Below are 18,234 nucleotides of genomic sequence, written 5' to 3' on the forward strand. Positions count from 1 at the left end.
CCGCGTCTCTGTCTGTGTAGATATTAAGTGGTTCATTTTAAATTTGAACTTTCTATTTTATTAAGCATTTTGGTTTTCCTATCAGGAGTTCCAGAAAATTAGGCAAGAAGCAGTGGAAAACTCTGTGGCTTCCTAGTCCTTTGAACACAAGAGAGGAATACCTACAACTAATCATAAGCATGTCAGTCTGGAAGAAAGAATGAAAATTTTATCTGGTTGTCCGGTCACTATTACTGCCTAAATAAACGCTGTCTGACTAATGCTGCTCATCTGCACATAGTTTTGGGATGAAGAAAGTTAAGCTTTAAAACAGCTGCTGTTACTGAAAATAGTCTCTCAATAAGAAAAGGCTAGTATCTGTGAATGCAGTCAATCTGCCTCTCTAGATAAATCTCTTTCATTTAGCATGCACACAGTTAAAATATAAGTGGAAGAGGAGGTGAGAAATTCCACTGACCTCCCAACAACACTTCAAACACAATTTTTCATTAGCAGCATTTATAAAACAGTTAGCACTCCACCAGAGCATTTCTCAGCCACTTCTGGTACGTGTTCAGAGCTTGAATTCACAGCCCAGTCTTCTGCCAATCTGGAGCTACAGCCTGCAGCCAGATAGGCCCTGACTCAGTCTGAACCTAAAGCCAGTTGTCTGCCAGTCCAACTACCTGTAGCAGTTGAACCTGCACTGTTTATTCACTTGAGAAGTCTCAACCAAACAAGGAGCTGTGAGATTTAGGCTACTGATATACTTAAAGTTCAGCACATGTTTTAGTGTCCTACTGAACTGGAAGCTCAGGTCAGCTTTATTAACCCACCCCTCTCCCTTCCAAATAATTCGTTAAAGGGTAATACTGATACCAAAATATTCGTATTAAAAGTTTCTTTTTCCTGCTGTAAGGATCACAGACCCCAGGGGCAAGGAGTAAGGGGAGCTTGTCAGGAGAGGTTGTAAACAGGAGTGGAAAGTTGAAAATATCGTCACTGGCTTAAGTACAGAAGATGTCTCTGCATCACTCCTCTTACACTCATGGTGAGGTCAAATGTTCTCTGTCAAGCTCTAAACACACAAAGCACACTAATTTATCACTTGTGCTTCTCACACTCTTCAGAGTTATTTTTAAGGAAACGCTGTTGACTTTGTTGAGAAACAGTGACCTAGCTCGAAGTATATCATACTGTCTCTGTAACAAAGTACCAGATGTCTTTTGCACACAAAGTTCTTTACACAGTCAAGACAAGCGTAACCGACTAGAATAGAAAGCTCTTCTCTCAATTTCACTGAGTGTAAGAGGTGACATTAAAAACCCACAGCTACTTTCAGAGCAAGATTTTGAGCACTTTAGCCTACAAGTGTTGCAAATGCTTCTCGGTGACAAATTCAGCTTTAAATAAAAGTTATTCTAATATTAACTAGAAAATGTGAAAACAATAAAAAGTTTTGCATATTAGCAGCAGTTACTAGTTGTTTTGAATGTCATGTGCAGGAAAAGTGGTGCTGAGGTATTTCCCCTATTTCTTCTTTATTTACTGAAGTCAAAAGTTTCTCATAAAAGGCAAAACCCAAACACTTTTCAATGACCTTGTGGGCATACACATTTCCTGAGGAATCTGTGACCACTGAGGCTGTGTGCAAGTGGCCAGAAATCTCCAGGAAATGCCATCACGAGTAATCTTTTATATTTAGTCTCCAAGCTTTAAAAATTTACCATTGTTTCCAGTAGCATAATATTGGAGACACACAGATATTTTTTGGTTGTTACTACTGTGTATCACCAAAGCTTTTTGTACAAGAGTCCCAGATTGCAAAGATCACTCAATAACACATAAAGACAGAAAAGTAATACTACAGGGACATTCACCCATTCTATGCCCCAAAGTCTAGGCCACGGGGTTCACACAGCTCTTCCAGGCAGCTAGCAGACAGCTAAGCCCAATACATCCTGCTCTCCCCAGTTCTGCTAAACTGTTTTGTAACACCCCTGTTGTTCCTCTTCGGATGCATCTCCAGACAAACATTACAATGCCACCTGCTAAGATCAGCACCAGCACTCTCTTTCATTAAGGCAGTTATTCAGACCCTGTAAACATCCATTACTATAAAGACCTGGGAGCAGGAGTCATTATAATGCATAGCATGCTTCAGAGGTAGACAAGGGGCTGGGGAGGGGAAGGGATTGGAAATGTGAACCAAACTGAATAATGACTTGGAAGAAGATAGAAGTGTTCAGAAATGAGGTAATTTCTGCAGCTAAGATAACAGCTGAATTTCTAATGATAGCAAAAGAACTGTGCTTAAAAATCTGTATAAACACAGCGTGGACATTATCTTCAACACAATTTAGGCCACAGGTGAGCTAACAGGAACTAAACTGTCTTTAGTAGCTGAAGGCTGTATCCTCCTAGCACGGAGGCTGGCCCTCTAACATATCAGTGCTGCAATTTTGTTTGAACTGCATGTCACATAGTTCTGCAGTCAGCAACGAGATCTTAAGGATTCCTCCCCTTCTGATAGGGAGAGAGAAGGATCTCCCTCCCTCTCCTCTGAAGACAGGAGCTGGAAAAGGAGTTGGAAGAAGAGGAAAGCAAAGTAGCACTACTGCTGACAGGAGATATTCCACCCCCCAAAATACTCTCACTATTCTGTGCATGCAGAATGGTAGAGATAGCCCAGTGACCTGTTGCTTCCCTCAGATGAAGGCTGCAGAGGCAGCGGAAGATCACCTCCCACTATTTAGCTGTGGGAACATTCAGAAAGTAATGCAAAATATCTGTGACTGCTCAGAGGTATAAAAAGTGATAAAGAGCCAAAGATGGGAGTGTGAAGAAGGGCAAAGAAACCAGTATGATGAAACTATCAAGGCAGGCGATTAAAGGAAAGGAAAAATCCAATGCGAAAGGAGGATGAAATGAAAAAATGCTGAGGTGTTAATGAGGGTGTGTGGCCTGGGTGAAAACAGATGCTGTGGAAGAGGGAATGAGTTCACCTGAGGGACTCCTCAAAATGACTACAGGAATTAATCAGTTTCCACGATACTCACATAAAAATGCTCCAGAGCAAGACAGCTCAACTCCAAATGTCAGCTAAAATATGCTCTGTCAATCTCAACATTTTCCCTTAAAAAATGGACTTTCATGCATTGAATCATAATCAGTTTGGTTACATGAAAAGATCCTGAGTGCCATAAAATAAGGCAAGGGAAACCTTTGCATACCCTCCCAATATATCGAGCAAGGTTGCTATCTGAGCCCTCACTTTGGACATCATTCTGGGTGAAGGTTTGTAAATTGTATGGCTTTATTCACCACTCCTCTTCACCATTTTCTGATAGTTGCTTTCTCAGTCTTATGTTTCTAAGGTAACTGACCTGTGACACAAAGTCTAATTAACTTAGTGCTTTTTCAGTAATTATGACATCACATCTTTAAAAATGCACCTTTCCATGCTGTGGATGTTTTGCAACCCGAACCCTCTGAGAAGATCTGTTCGTAACAGATTAAAAAAGATTCATTCACTGAGCTACCTGTGGAAGCAGTGCTTTGTCATACACACTGCTAAAGGTTTCCAGTTTTCCCCCTTCATCTGAGTTTTCCTCTCACGTCTTCATCTCCTCGTATTGATTTGGGGTGCTGAAAAAAATACTATCCCAGGTGCACCAGTCCCTTCTCTAGTATTTTGCCCAACAAATCTGACAGTAAGTTTTTTATTAACAATCCTAAATTGTGTGTTCTTGGAATTTGCAGCGAAAAGCACTAATGACAAAAATTACTAATGAGTTACAAGTACGGGCAATAGAGAGTGACTTACCAGCATCCTCCAAGTGACAGCTTACTCTCATAATGGAGTTTAAAGAGGACTATGAAGAATCATTCCTCAAAGGCAAAGACACACAAAAAAAGGGCGTGGTTGTTTTTTTTTTCCTTGTTATTTTTAAATACGTAAGTGCATGATCCAGGGCAACTTTTTAAAATCCTACGTAATACAACTGTCTTAGGCAGCTCTGATTGTTTAAGTGATACTTTCAGTATTTCACCTCAAGTAAGCACTTTTCTCTAGGGAAAGAGGTCGCTGTGAAAGATGACAAAGATATAAATGGATTCTTGGTCTGCTGTTCCCATGGGACAGCTGTAAGAAAGGCATCCCTTTTCTGTTTAAAACAGAGAATGGTTAATTCACACTCTTCCTTACATCCTCTCAAACCTCCAAACTTTGAGCTGTGTGCTCTCTCACTTTTTTCATCCTGGTCACTTAATTTCTACAGTTTCTGGGTCATTTCTTTTACGTTACCCAGCACTTGTTATCTCACCCTACATACTGTATCAAAGATTAGGATCAGGGGAAAAAAAAGCCCGGTGCAAACACCAATCCCACTTTCCCTACCAGTTCCCTTCACAATGCTAGCTGTTTTAAGAAGGCACCATAAACATACCTAAAATTAATCTCCTTTCCAAATTACTACTAGTTATAAAATAAACAAAACAGAGAGGTGTGACAGGAAAACAGTACCTGTTTTCAGTTTATTTCCATCAAGTTCAATGGGAGCAGGGACTGTTAATATTCCACCTGGCAGAGCACAGCCGTGGCTGATGTCCTCAACGCTAATGTGAGACAGTGATAACAGATGGTAGTTTGGGTATTTTGAATTTCGCAGTTTTCTCTACATACCAATGTAAAGTGTAATTCTGCCATATTAATGAATTAGAATTGTGATTGGTTTACCTGTGTATAAATAGGACTACATTTTCTGCTAGAAATTACAGCAAATTTTCTCTCATCTGAACAACATTTGTGTACCTGTGCCTACCTCCTCAAGCCATTCCTTATGGCTGAACTCTAGAAAAAACTAGCGCTTCATCCTGTACAGTCTCAAGAGGGAATTGGGATGGGAATCCTGCAGTATCAGAGAAGGAAAAAAAAAAAAAAAAAGCTCACTTTTATACGAAGGAACACTGCTTTTTAATTACTAGTCAACCTGAAACGTGCATTGCGCCCTTTACCCGAAAGGCTTGACACACAACAGGCGGGACCGCGCTTTCCCGGCGCAGCCCAAACCCGCCGTGAAGCCGGAGGGCAGCGGGCAGCCCCGCCGCCGGCCGCTGCCCGCAGGAAGCGGGAAGGAGGGCCGCCCCTCCGGGGCAAACCCGGGCAGCGGCCTCCGCTGCCAGGCGGCCGGAGAAAGCCGTTTCGGCGCCGGGGGGCACCGCACTCATCCCGGGCCTCCGCGCCTCACGCAGCGCGGCCGCCGCGGCGGTGCGAAAGGCCGCGGGGCGCTGCCGGGGGCTCGGCGGCGAGCGGCGCCTCAGCGGCCGCAGCCCAGACGTGCCGCCGAGGGGGTGGGCAGCGGCGCCGCCGGGCCGGGCCGGGCCGGGCCGGGCGCGGCAACGCGGCGCGGCCGCTCCTCCCCCCCTCGGCGGCAGGGCGGGTGGCGGCGCCTTGTACCTGTCCCGGAGGGGGAGGAGCCGCAGCCGGGGAGCCCGAGGGCCAAAGTTAACTGGAAAGTTTGCGAGGGACCGTGGGTGGGAAGAGGAGGGCGGAGAGGAGCAGTTCGCTCCCGCGCCGCTGGCCGCAGCCGGGGGCTCCCCGAGGAGGAGGCAGCAGCAGCCGCCGCCGTGCCGGGGGGCCGCAGGGGACGGGGCGAAGCGGCAGCCGCAAACTCCCCGCTCCCTGCAGCGCTGGGCGCCCCCTGACAGGCACTTGGAGGCCTGCTGAGGTGACCGGCTCCCGGGAAGGGGACGCGGCCGCCCTCCTTGCCCGCCTCCCTGGGCGTTCTCGCCGCCGGGGAGAAGCGGGCAGCCGGGACCGGGGACCCCGCGCTCGGACGAGCTCCGGCGGGGGCGCGGGGCTGCTGGCGGCCCCCCCGAGGGTCCTTCGCCACCGGCGCCGGGGGTCGCATCCCCACTCCGCCGGCACCCTCTGCTCCTCCCTCCCTGCGACCGGCGGCTCCCATGGCTCTGAGCAAAGGGCTGCGGCTGCTCTGGAAGCAGGAGCCGGGGCCGAGCGCCCTGCTGGAGGCGCGCAGCCGCCAGGACTGCCTGTTGCTGGAGGCCGGCACCGTGGCGGCGCTCAGTAAGTGCCCCGCGGCGGGCCGGGCCGGGCCGGGCCGGGCGGCTCCCCGCGCCGGGCCTGTGGGGGAGGCTGCAGCGCGGGGGGGTGGCGTGTCCGTGGGCGCGCGCCTGGTGCCTCTCTGGTGCCTGCGGGACTCGAGTGGGGCCAGCGGAGCAGTGCCGGGGTGCGGCGGCCGATGCCCGGGAGGTTTGGGGCACTTTGCCCTGAGGCGTGGAGGGGGGAAGGGGAGAACGCAGAGCTGGGCCCGGTGGGACGCTGAGCTTAGGGCCCTCGCTCACCTCACTTTAAACCCCGGCCTCCCGCACGGCCCTGCAGGCCTGGCCGCTTGCTGCCGGTGTGGGGTGACCCCCGGTGCCCCGCCGTGCACGGAGGGTTGGCCAGCATCTCCTCCCTGTGCGACTCCAGGCCCGATCCGCGTCCGACCCTCTCTCTTTCTGCTCCGGGTGCCTTTAGCCTCCTCACCAGCAGCCCCGGTGGGAGAAGCAGGAGGGGCCGCCTGCCTGCCGGGTGGCTGTGGGGGCACAGGGCACCTTTACTGTGCAAGCCTTGTACTCTGCAGCCGTGCATGAGCTTCACCGACTGCAGAGGAGGGTCCAGTTAAAGAGATGGGGCCCGGTGCCTCTTGAAGAAATTTCTGTTCAGCTACGTCGGGTGCCAGCCACCAGCGTAGACATCCATTTCACAGCAGAATTTGTTTTGGATAACTGACTTGAGATTCATGTCCCATAAAGAAAACCTGGCTTCTTGCTGTGGTGCCATACCTGCCCTTGTGGTTTGTACTGTATATGGTTACTTGAGGAGCTCGAGTCTCACCTGGGGCAGTGGAAACGTGCTCAGGGTTGTCTCATCCTATGTTTTGATACTTGCCACCCATGAGTTAATGCAAGGCCAATGTTGAGGCAGGCACAGAAAAAAGTGGTGACTGAGAATGTAAGGTGCAAAAAGTAACGCAGGGGAACACGTTGTGCTTGTGCCGTGTTCTTAAATTGTTTAGCGTGTAGTATTTAACCTGTTCCTGCAATCATGCCACTGTTCACAGTGTTGTAGAAGTCCATATTCAAGCAGCTCAAAGGAATATGGGAAGACTTAAACTGTGAACTCCTTGTACTAAGAACTGTATGTATGTTGTGGTTTGTACAATGTCAGATCAGGATCCGGGCCCACTGAGCTGAATCTTCCATGGTATACGATGGCAAGACATCCGGACTAAAATGCCTAATTTTCAGGTATTGGGGATTTTATGAATGGAAAAAGCCAAAAAGGTCTTCAGGTGACAGCTGATTTTCACGAGAATAGTTCTGATAGTGGAAAAATTTTCACCTGTCATGATAAAGATGTTATTGCCACACCGTGGGTATTTTTTTAATTTATTTTATTGGAATTTTATATTGTGTAATACGTTGGGGGTTCAATTTCTTGTTAAATTCATTGGTGATAGTGGACATTAATGTGTTACATTTTTCTAGGGGTTTTTTGTGTCAATTTTCAATGAACTGACAAAGTGAAAAGTCTGGTACTACTGAGCAGCATTTTACTCACTTTCCCTGATTCAAAAGCCTGTTGACATTAAAGCTCCCCACTGATATCAGTGGGTCTTGGTCTGTATTTCATTGTTCTGAGACAAATCTAAAGCAGCTCCACTGCCTAAAGCCAATGTGCATGAATAAAATTGAGAGACCAATATTCATCTAGCCAACCCCAAGCCATTTGTATGACCAGTAGTTGGAAAGATTATTTGCAGTCTCACTAATTAAGGGAATCATCAACTTACAATAGATTTTTCTCCCTCAGTGTTGCTGTCTCCCATTTGAATTGCTATAGCTAGAAATGATTAGAGAATTTATATAGTCTCTTTTAAAATGTGTGTTAGAAGAATTTTGAAGTAGTGATCTGTATAGTGGCTAGTGTAAAAGCCTGTTCGCCATGCCTTTTGAAAGTCCAATGTCACCTCTTGAGATAACTGTAATCATGCATGCGTTGGCATCCAGCCCACTCCATGTTAGTAACTTTGTCATTTTATTTCATTTGGTTTCTCTTTTCCTTCCTGGGTTGGTTCCTGTACTGTTGGAAAAGCTAGTTTATCCAGTTGAGCCTGTTTAGTTCATGTCTTCTGTTTATGCAGCAAAGGACCAGAAAAGGAGGGAAAACCAGCAGTGGGTATTGTGATGGTAAATTTACAAGAATTGTGAAGAGGAAGCTCTGTAGCCAGGGTGGTAACAGAAACAACATTAATTCTGTTTTGGTTGCCTGGCCTTTAAGTTGTTACTAACCATAGAACACTTCAGTGGAAGGTTAACGCCGTGTATTACGTATGGTTTCAGATACACTAGCCCTAGGATTGTGTTCATTTTGGCTTCGCTGTCTAATTTTCCATTTCTAAAATAAAGTTTTTAAAAAATTGCATGCCTGTGGTGAGGAGGAATTATGCAACTGTGCCTTATGCAAACTTCCACTAAATAAAAGCAGATACATATACCTGGAGCACTTAAGTTGTACAGCAGTTCATGGGATTTTGCAATAGCAGCCTCATGTCAGTAGAACTGTAGAGAGGAGTATCATGGATGGACAACAAAGGCCTGAAAACAAATTTTAGTCATTTTTCATTATTCTTTTTCCATAGTTACCAAGTATCTCTTTGCCCTTGAACAGGCATGACACCTGCCTTTTTTTTGAAAGTTCAATTGCTTCTATAATACTTTTGTACTAGAAGAAACTTAAATGTCAAATTTAACCTAGTTCAAGTGGCGGAAGGGAGTGAGAATCATCCTGGAAGAAGTGGTGTTACAAGAAATCTAAAAAACCACACACTTGTATAGACACTGCGTTTATACAGGCCATAAGCCTCTGGCAAACTCATAATTAAAATAAACCCTTTCAAATATGTAAACCAAAAATTTGATACTCTCTTGTGAATGGATGACTTTATACTTTTTCCTCTCTCAGTACATTATAAAGATCATGATGACAATTTTAGTTGTAAATTCGTTATATTTCAGAATTGCCTTATTGCATATAGAGATATAATACTTTTAACTTGAAAAAATATTTGAACATTTGGTATCAGTAGTGGGAAAGTATTAGGGAGATCTCTAACTGTCTGAGATGTCAGCAGTTTACAAAATGAGCAAACTTGGGCTGTAGTGGAAACCTAACCTAAGAAACTTCTGGAAAAATCAAGGAATCAAAAATCGCAGCAGGCAACCTAGCTACATAACCCCAAACCCTTTAACTTAATCTGTATAGCGATATAATATAAACAGAACAATTTTCTGTTCTATCATAAATTAAATGGTATTTTTGAAGGCGGGACTTTTTCTTCCTCTTCTCATAATGTCACTGTAGGGTGGAGGGTAAAACTCACTGTTTTGAATTTAACAGCACATTTCGCAAGAGGCTTTTTTTGCTGCTGGCAGCCCTGAAGCTTCAGTCATCTCCAGAAGGATGGGTGACAGCCTGAAACAATTCTTCCAGGAATTCTCTGAACTAGAACATCAATAATTAGATTCTATGGAAGAAACTTAGAGTCGTGAAGGATGAAGAAAAATTGATTGAGAAGTTTTGGCTTATACAAGAGGGAGTATAGATACAAATGCTGTTCCTACTTTTAACATATTACAGTTTTAATGCTTTATAGATTAAGTGAACTGCACAAGGCAGTTCTGAACTGCTGTCAAGGCAGTCACTGAACTAAACTAAGGCTATAGTGCTGAAAATACAGTTATTTAACTTTATTATAGCAGGTAATCTCAGTGAAATGATGTCAGCAGGAGTGCTCTGCTATTGAAATTCAGCATAAAAATATGTTTTTGCAAGGGCAGAGCCAAAGGGTGGACAGATTTTTTTTTTTTTTTTTTGTAAGCACTTTGATTCTGCAATTGCTTTTATTAAGGGATGTTACAACACCTGTTAGAGTGGATCCTAAATGGCCATGGTCTTTTGAAAATACTGAAATTCAAAGCCGATACAGTGCATGTTTTTGCAAATAAGACTGATGTTTTTCCTCCAGACTTTCACCCACAGATCTGGGAAGTAAGCCTTTACTAGAGACAAACTTATATAGAATTAAGGGGTGTGTACACTCTGCAGAGCAGCTCTGTGCCTCCTCTACGGCTTCAGTTGCACGTATGTGTGTGGTTCTCTGACGGAGCTGAGCGGAATCAGGGTATAGCCTTGCAGCGAGAGGGACACAAACCCAGGAATTGGCAATTATTTACCTATGTATCTTTTTTTGTACAGAATGCAGTTTCTGTGCAGTACGTACATTCACTGTTTACAATAAGCTTTAGTTTTGTATTTAGGTGGAAAAATGTGCCACTGGAAATCAAACACCAATACTTCTGTAAACATATTGTGAATGTGTTTCTAAGCACTATACGCTATCCAAAACAATGAGCCCTATAGCATGACTGATTTTTACTCTTGAGCCAGCATATTTATATAGCTAATCTCCCTATTCTGTCTGTATTTCTAAAACTTTTTGTTTAAATTTAAAAAAATCAAATAATCCAATTACAAATTTTTATGAAGTTTTCTGTAGTTTAGTGGTGGTCAAACTTCTTCCATTTGTGGATCCCTACAAAACTTGTAGTGGAAGTAATCTATGTAGCAGAAGCCTTGCTTTCCTTGGTTATGCTGGCAATGGGCACTTGCAAACTATGGTTTCTCAGGCTGAAAGTCACTTCTGTAGGTTATAGGAACAGATGTGTGTTACAGTTCCTTTGCTGCTGTTGAAATGGAAATTGAGTACACAGAAGAGGGAAGGTGTATGGGTGTATAAATGCAGAGTGTAGATTACAAGACTCGTTATCTATGCTAGGAAACTGTTAGTGGTTGTGAGGTATAAATTCGGCTTGCTGTTTTATGTCTGTAGTGACTACAAGGTTCTATGTTAATATATGTAATGTATGACAGGAACCACATAAAGATAATGGTCAAGCTCCAGAGGAATGACTTAGGGACTTCTCTTTTATCTTAACTGCCTGCAGACCACAGTGCTGGCCAGTAGAAACCTGGTGGTTTTTATGAGTCCATTCTTCTTTGGTTGTGAATGAAAATATTCATCTATAGACATGCAGCTATGAAAACACAGTCCCTCACTAGAAAGCAGAATGTTTTCAACCTAATACAGGAAGCCAGTGAACTGATCTTTCCAAAATGCCACTTTCTTGAGTTGTTTGTTGTGTTTTCAACCAGCTGTTTTCCAGCTTTCTAGAAAATCGGTAAATATATTGCTTAGCATTTTGAATATCCAGACTCTCTTAACCGTAACTCTGACCACAGACCTCTTCCCAACTCTGTATTGCTTGACCTATATGGTATTTCAGAATACAGTAGGACTTGCATAATGCCTGTGTAGCTCTGATTGAACATGAACAGGAAGAGTTTAGCGATGAAAGATAAGGAAAATAAATGAAAATACAACAAAGTGCTTTAGGCCTGTCTGAGGATGACAGAAAACAGAATTTGGAGGCAAGTTAATTATTTGAACTCATGTAATACCAGACATTGGACATACTTCTAGGTAAGGCGCTAATGGTAGTGTACATATTTTTTTTTTCGCATGTGTTTTTGGTTTATTTTGTGTATGAAATTTCTGTTTGATTATAGACTTGCTCTTTCTGGGGAAACTTCACACCTCTTTCCCCAAAATGCTAAACGGCACAAATAAAGGAGACAAGCTACTGAGACGCCATCACATCAAACCTATGTTTCTAAAAGTACTTAGAAATGCTTCAGAATGTACCTGTATAGCAGTACCTACAGCTAAGCGGGTGTCTATTTCCAGAATCAGGCTTAATAATCAGAGGGGAGAGCCAGAATCTGTAACCTGGGCCCAGGCTCTTTTCTTCAAGAGCTCTTTCTTCAGTTTTATCTTCAAGTTCTAGATATTACTGTGTCTGTCCTTAACGTTGGACTTGGAACTAAGGTGCCTTCCTGCCCTTTCCCTCTGGTCACTGACCTTTCTGGAAACCATATGTTTGAGAGCCGTGTTGGTTCCTCCTGAAGTCTGGGGGTTCAGCCCTAAGGAAGGGTTGAATAAAGGAAACTGCGTACGTCTGGCCAGGTCCTGCGAGCCGTTAAATCGAACTGGGAGCTTTCACAAGCAGGAAGTCACACTTGGATAGGCCATGTGGTATATGTAGTTGTCTGTCTTTTCGTGGTGTTTTTCTTTGGCTCTGAAATATTTTAGGCACGGAAGAGATCACTTCTAGTTGCATTTATTGTAGCTCAGTTTCATTGAATTAGTGTGTGCCTCTTATTTTGCAAGGGTTAAAATTTTGAGCTAACGTGCCAACCTTCTGTATAATTTACATCAGGAGCTTTTACGTAATTGATATTAAGAAAAGTGCTTGAGGAATGCAGGCAGCGTGCAGGTCTGTAAAGCTATTATGAACGCAACACAGTTGTAATATTGCAGAGGGGTGGATACTCAATTATATGCTTAGTGGAAGGAAAGATTACTACAAATATTAATGGAAAGCTGCAGTGGAGTTTGGTAATTACTATGTGTACTCTTTAATACCTATAGCTATTATTAAGTAGTAAACAAATGTACTATGTATTTGCAAACTCAACTTGTTCTCTAAGTGGAAAACTTTTTCGTGAGTTCACTTCTGTAGCAGTATTGTGCATCAACTATATATGTATGTGTATATGTATTTCAAGCTGTCTGGCTTGAAAAAGGAAGGATTTTACATGTGAGCAGAGTATAGTTAAACATCCAGTCTTCGTCCTAGGTTTTCAAGCAGACTGCTCTCACTGCCTCTGCATTCAGACCTTTTATGAAAGCCATTGCAGAATAAAAAACCTGACTTCGGAACATTTAACAGAGAAACACAGAAATCATTTTCATGTTACCGATTAGAAAAGTGCTATGTCTTTGGACAGATCTAGCTGTCAAATGTTGCTGCTAAAACAGTATTTTCAATATTGTTGAAACTTGTCAGATATGATTTATATTTTCCCTGTTCGTCAACAATCCTTTAGAGTTTCGTAGTATTTTTTCCCTTTAACTCTCTTCTTCATCCAGCAAAGGCAGTAGCACATTCTTGAGTTTTGTTCTCTGTCTAGTCACTCTCTTTCTGATTCTGGCTCTTGTGTCCCAGCACTGTTTGCAAATACTCTAGGAGATGTTTCAGACTAGGTTTTGATGACAGTTATTTGAGATTTCAATAAGAATTTTTTTAAGATTTATAAATATTTCTTTTTAATAATAAGATACGAACTTGGCGCAAGCCGTCTGCAATAATGTCCTTTTAAAGTCACGCTTTAGTCATCCTTTCCATGTACTGCTTTTTGTAATGATTGTTGGGGATTCCTCCTCCTTGTCCCTTACCCCCTCCAAAAAATAAAAAAGTTGGCAGGGGTGTGCCAGAATCCAGCTAGGACCTCCCAGTGCTGGCGAGGTGACACCTGTATCCTCGCTTGCTCACGGGCAAGGCATGGAGCGAGACAGCGCCGCGGTGGCTGGAGGCTGTGCGGGGCGAAGGAGTCACCCCCCCAGATCACGAGGGCCCCTACGGAGGGGGTGCAGTGTGCGGGAGCTGCTGCCTGACCTCTGCTGCCTGAGGCCCCTGCCCTGGCCCATGCAAAATGACGGTGCTCACAGTGCACCTCAGGAGTTTGTGCAACAGGAAGGGCTATAATGGGACAGTAGACTTCAAATTCCATCAGTATCTATAACAAAGGGAATTTTTTTTTTCCCGCACAAATTTGGTCTCCGTGCACCAAAATATTCTGGCCTGTCCATTTGCGTGACCCACAGGCGTAGCTGTGTCTGTTTGGCATGTTCTTTCCCTCTCGGACTATCCACAGGTGAGGTCTTAGAGCATGCTGTATCTTTGGAGAGTGCATGGAGATGTCAAGGAAAGATCACTTTGTCTCTTTTTTGGTTTCTGAGTCTAAACTGCTTCAGGGAGCAAAATGAACCCTAGAATAAATAACAGAATCTGCCATGTGGTAGAAGATATTGGCAAGTTGTTAGCCAGCCAGAACGGGTGGCAGTGCAGCCCAGAGTCCTCCTGGAGGTTTGTGTCCAGAGCCTGCTTCTCCCTTCCAGGCAGCTCTGCTGGTACTGTTGCCCTGCCTGAAGCTACTGTGCAGGCAAAGGTTCTGTCAAATGGCCTGCCCAGACCTCTGGGGTGTTTCTGAACCACTGCTGGCAAAACACAGCTATTTGGGCATTTGGAAAAGTCCCATGCTGGGAGCTGATGTGCGTGTGATGCTGCTGGCTTGACCTGGGAAACTGGTGGCTTCTGTACGTGCCAGGGTCGAGCGCTTTCCGTTAGCAGCATGAGTTGTGTGTTGCTTATTTCCACGCTGAAGTAGATTCCATTCTTTTGGATCATCCTCTTACCAGACACTTTAACAGCCAGCTTTCCAGCACGTAATTCTTGAAGAGTATTACCGTGCTTTCGAGAGGTCTTTTAAATGTTTTCAGGTTGTGCCTAGCCTGCAAGTTTGCAAGCTTCTGCATCAGTCTGAGATCTGAATCTCTTGCAATTTCTGTTGTTCTCTGTTTCTTCTTGGAGGTGGAATATTTGGAGCAAGAATTTTGTTTATGGTTTTTCCTTTTTATTTTAAAGGGAATGAAGATAAGCTTTTAAGGCAGAGAACAATTTAAGAAAAAAGTCAGTATGTTGTTGCTGCTTTTTTCTAGTGAAGGTGCCATGGAAAGCAAAACATCACTTTTTTAACTTTTTTTTTTTTTTTTTAATACCTAAGGAGGGCCTGAGAGGGAGTCTTTCTTTTAAAAAATGAAACATTGTTATAGTATATCCAAACTGTTTTTGCTGAAGTTTTTTTGAAGTGCCAGAGAACTGAGCTTCCAGAGTCTCAGCTCTTAAGAGGTGCTGATACTAAATATTTAAATTGTTGCTGTCCAGAGGTTTGCCTGACCCAATAAAAATCCCTTTCTCTTCTTTCTGTTGCTTATGTTTTGTTTCACTGGTGTGTGTGGTATCAATGTTTTACTAGTTTTTGTAATTCACTCAGTGTTTGTGAGAAAGCAAAATAGATAATTTGTGAAAGTCTGATGTCAAAAATAAAATCAGGAAAAAATTAACAAGTCTTCTGTATTTGTCACCGATGCAAAAATTGAGACAAATGTGTTTTGATTTCCTTTGGAGCTTGCCTCTACTAAGGACTCCACAAGAATTGTGCGAGTGGAAGAGTTCTTCCTTTCACTTCAAAATGTCAGCAATATACGAGATATTTATTTGTTTTCCATGCCTCTCACTGAGCTACTTGCCTCTTGAGGCTTATAAACAGAAGTCTGTTTCTTTCTTTTCTGTGCTCTCATCCATTGCAGGCAGTTCAGTTTGTCCTTTTTATGCCCGGAGGTTTCAGATTTTTTTAACTGCTGAAGTTTATTAGGAGCATAAGATTCTAAAGTGTTAGCTAACCTCCAAAAGTACCATATTGCTGTTTATCTGTGGTTTGAGAAGTAAATGGACATTTGAGGGTCACAGCCTGTTTTCCTCATTCATGAGGCTAACCTTGCTCCTCATTAGGAAATATATACCAAACGCAGACTTACTCATTCAGGAAGTGCTTTGGTTTTACTTTAAAATGACAAGTTTGAGCCGTGTTCTGGCTTAATATTTAAATGTTCAGGTTGTGCTCATTGAAGTCAGTTGTTGCAGAAATACACAAATCTAACATCAGCATCTGACCCTTTAATTTTATTTATTTATTTCTAAACAGCTAATTCTTACTTCACTGAAATATAAGTTCAATTCCTCTTGAAATCAACATCTGATGCATCTACGTCAAATTATGTTATCTTGCATAAAAAAAATTCTGATCTGTCTGAAATTAGATTGTGAGAATCTGGAAACAGAAGCCATCTCTTTTTGCACATTAAGAAAAGATATATTTTAGCTCATGGCCGGACAAATTATTATTTTTGTTCTTATTTTAGAATGGTGTAAAGTTTACATGTGCCTGCATATTCCTTTACTTATTCTGAAACTGATGTGGCATCTATACTATAGAATAAGAACATTACTAATGATCACATTGTTTGGAAGGGTAGTTAGTGCCCTTCTTTCTTCTAGGGTGGTGTCTGGAGAGGCTGTGCATTTCTGTGCCATCACCTTTTAATCACTGTATTCTTACAGCATTTTAACCCTACCTTTGTACTGTAGTTTTGTTTACTGAGTGAAATCAGCTGGGAAGCATTGGTGTAGGCTGTAGCAATCTGAATATTTGATAAAGACTGGAAAACTAAGGTTCACTGCCTTGCATTTTGTTTTTCAGCTCCAGAAGAAAAGGATGCAATTAAAGGACAATATGAAAAACTCATGGATGCTTACGGCTGCTTAGGAGAGCTTCAACTTAAATGTGGTAAGTGACCATCTGTATGACTAAGATTATAAAACGCCCAGACAATGCCAGACGATAACAAATGGCCAAAGTTGTCTAATTCCTCAACTTGTGAAAGCTAGTTTCACCTTGTTATGTTCAGTCTGGAAGAGATCTATTTCTTTTTCTATGCTGTGCCAAAAGCATACTGCTAAGCGATAGTCTAAGAATTTTGGATTTTTTCTAACTTTTGTTTTGTCTAACATTCTTAGCTGCCTGAAGATAATTGTCTTTTTTTTCCCTACCACATTTGTCCAAGGCAAACTATGATGTCTTACTTTTTTTTTGAAGGATCATGTTTAAACAGTGATGGTTACTGAGACTGCAGTACTACAGATGCCCAGTCCTTACTATAATGCCCAATTGCCTTTAATTGGGTAATTCACATCGATAAGGATTTGCAGAAGCAGGCCTTTAGCTTCAACTAGTATAGTAAGGAATGTTTATTGTCATTGCTGTAAATTTCTGTACAGTTTGGGAATCTTGATTTAGCAAAGGACTGGCTATTACACTGCCTACAAGAATGTTAATGGAAGTAGCATGTTTTAGGAAAAGAACTACAGTCATTGATTTGAAGGTAATAGTACCTTACACAGCAGACGTCAAATTCACTGATGAAAAAGATACATTAAAACAAAAAGCACTATATGCCTTGTTCCTATGGTCTTCTTACAGTAAGGCTTAATTTTGGCTTGGAGGAATGACAACCATGTTTTCCATATAACTCGATCCCTGGTCAAGGAATCTGCCAAAGGCAGTGGTGGTGTGAGCACTGGTGTATTTAGACCAGTAGATATAAGTGTATCTTTTTATAGCCCGCTTACCATTTTATGGTATGAGTAATATGACTTGAGATTGATCTGAAGAGGCGACTGCAATCTGAAAGATTTCTGTGTTGTAATTTAAAACTGTAGGCCCATCTAGTCTTTTTAAAAATTAATGTGGGCTTTTTTTTGTTTTGTTTCCTGTGGAGTTAATTAGGCATTTCTATGGAGATTAATACCAATTTGTTAATGTAATTAAAAATGGAGGGCTTGTGATTAGTTTTTCTTGGCACTTGATCCTGTTTTTCTTCATAGGAGTCTAATGAATCCTGTTGTAATAGTAAAGGAATGTAGCTATTGAATTCAAGGTCTTTAAGTTGCAGATGAGGGTAGTTTCTTGTACATGATGGGAACTAAATATATCCAATTTTAGTCTTCATATTAAAAGGTGAACGATTTCAAATGGGGTATGAAATATTCTCAGTCTTATTTTTTCTCTTTTCTCCTTTTATTTCTGTGTTTCCCATGTCCTTACTTCTTTTTGAACAACACCTGCTTAACTTCAGTGCCCTTAAAGTGTGAGGTTTTTCCTCTCTGAGCTTTGTCACTACACCTCTGTCTTGTACCTCCTGGTACAGGACTTCCTTTGGAAAGGATTGTTAAAAAATGTATTGGTAATTGGATAAAAAATTTAACTACTGGAGGCAAACTTCTAATTGTGATTGAGTGAAAAGTCAGGAGGGTCGTGCTGTAATGGTAAGCAAAGGTAAGCAAACATTTTCTGCTGCTGAACATGTTTAAAAAAGCAAAGATGATTGCATGCCATCTCACCATTCAAGAGGTAGCTCAAGTTTTTTTCAGTCTTAGTTAACCCTTCAATCTTACATGTAAGTAAGTTCCATCCCTTTAGCTATTGCTTACATAAAAGATTAACACTAGAAAGGAATGTAATGTAACTTTTTTCTTTTTTTTGTAAAATGCATTCTAGCAGCTTCAAACAAGGGCATAATTGGCCAGCTCTTCACTGAGCATCAGTGATCA

At 42.5% G+C, this 18,234-nt stretch overlaps 1 protein-coding gene across 1 annotated transcript in view; it reads left to right on the forward strand.

Moving 5' to 3' along the window:
• Window positions 1-5,943: 5,943 nt before the first annotated feature.
• SYNJ2 (synaptojanin 2) overlaps window positions 5,944-18,234 on the forward strand; it is a gene marked incomplete at its 5' end in the record, with an annotated part of 68,055 nt that continues 55,764 nt past the window's right edge. The window contains 2 exons of the mRNA XM_082307655.1: window positions 5,944-6,064; window positions 16,325-16,411. Of these exons, the coding sequence (XP_082163781.1) occupies window positions 5,944-6,064; window positions 16,325-16,411 (208 nt within the window). The remainder of the gene's footprint in view (window positions 6,065-16,324; window positions 16,412-18,234) is intronic.

Source organism: Platalea leucorodia, assembly GCF_965183815.1.
Source record: "Platalea leucorodia genome assembly, chromosome: 3".
NCBI lineage: Eukaryota > Metazoa > Chordata > Aves > Pelecaniformes > Threskiornithidae > Platalea > Platalea leucorodia.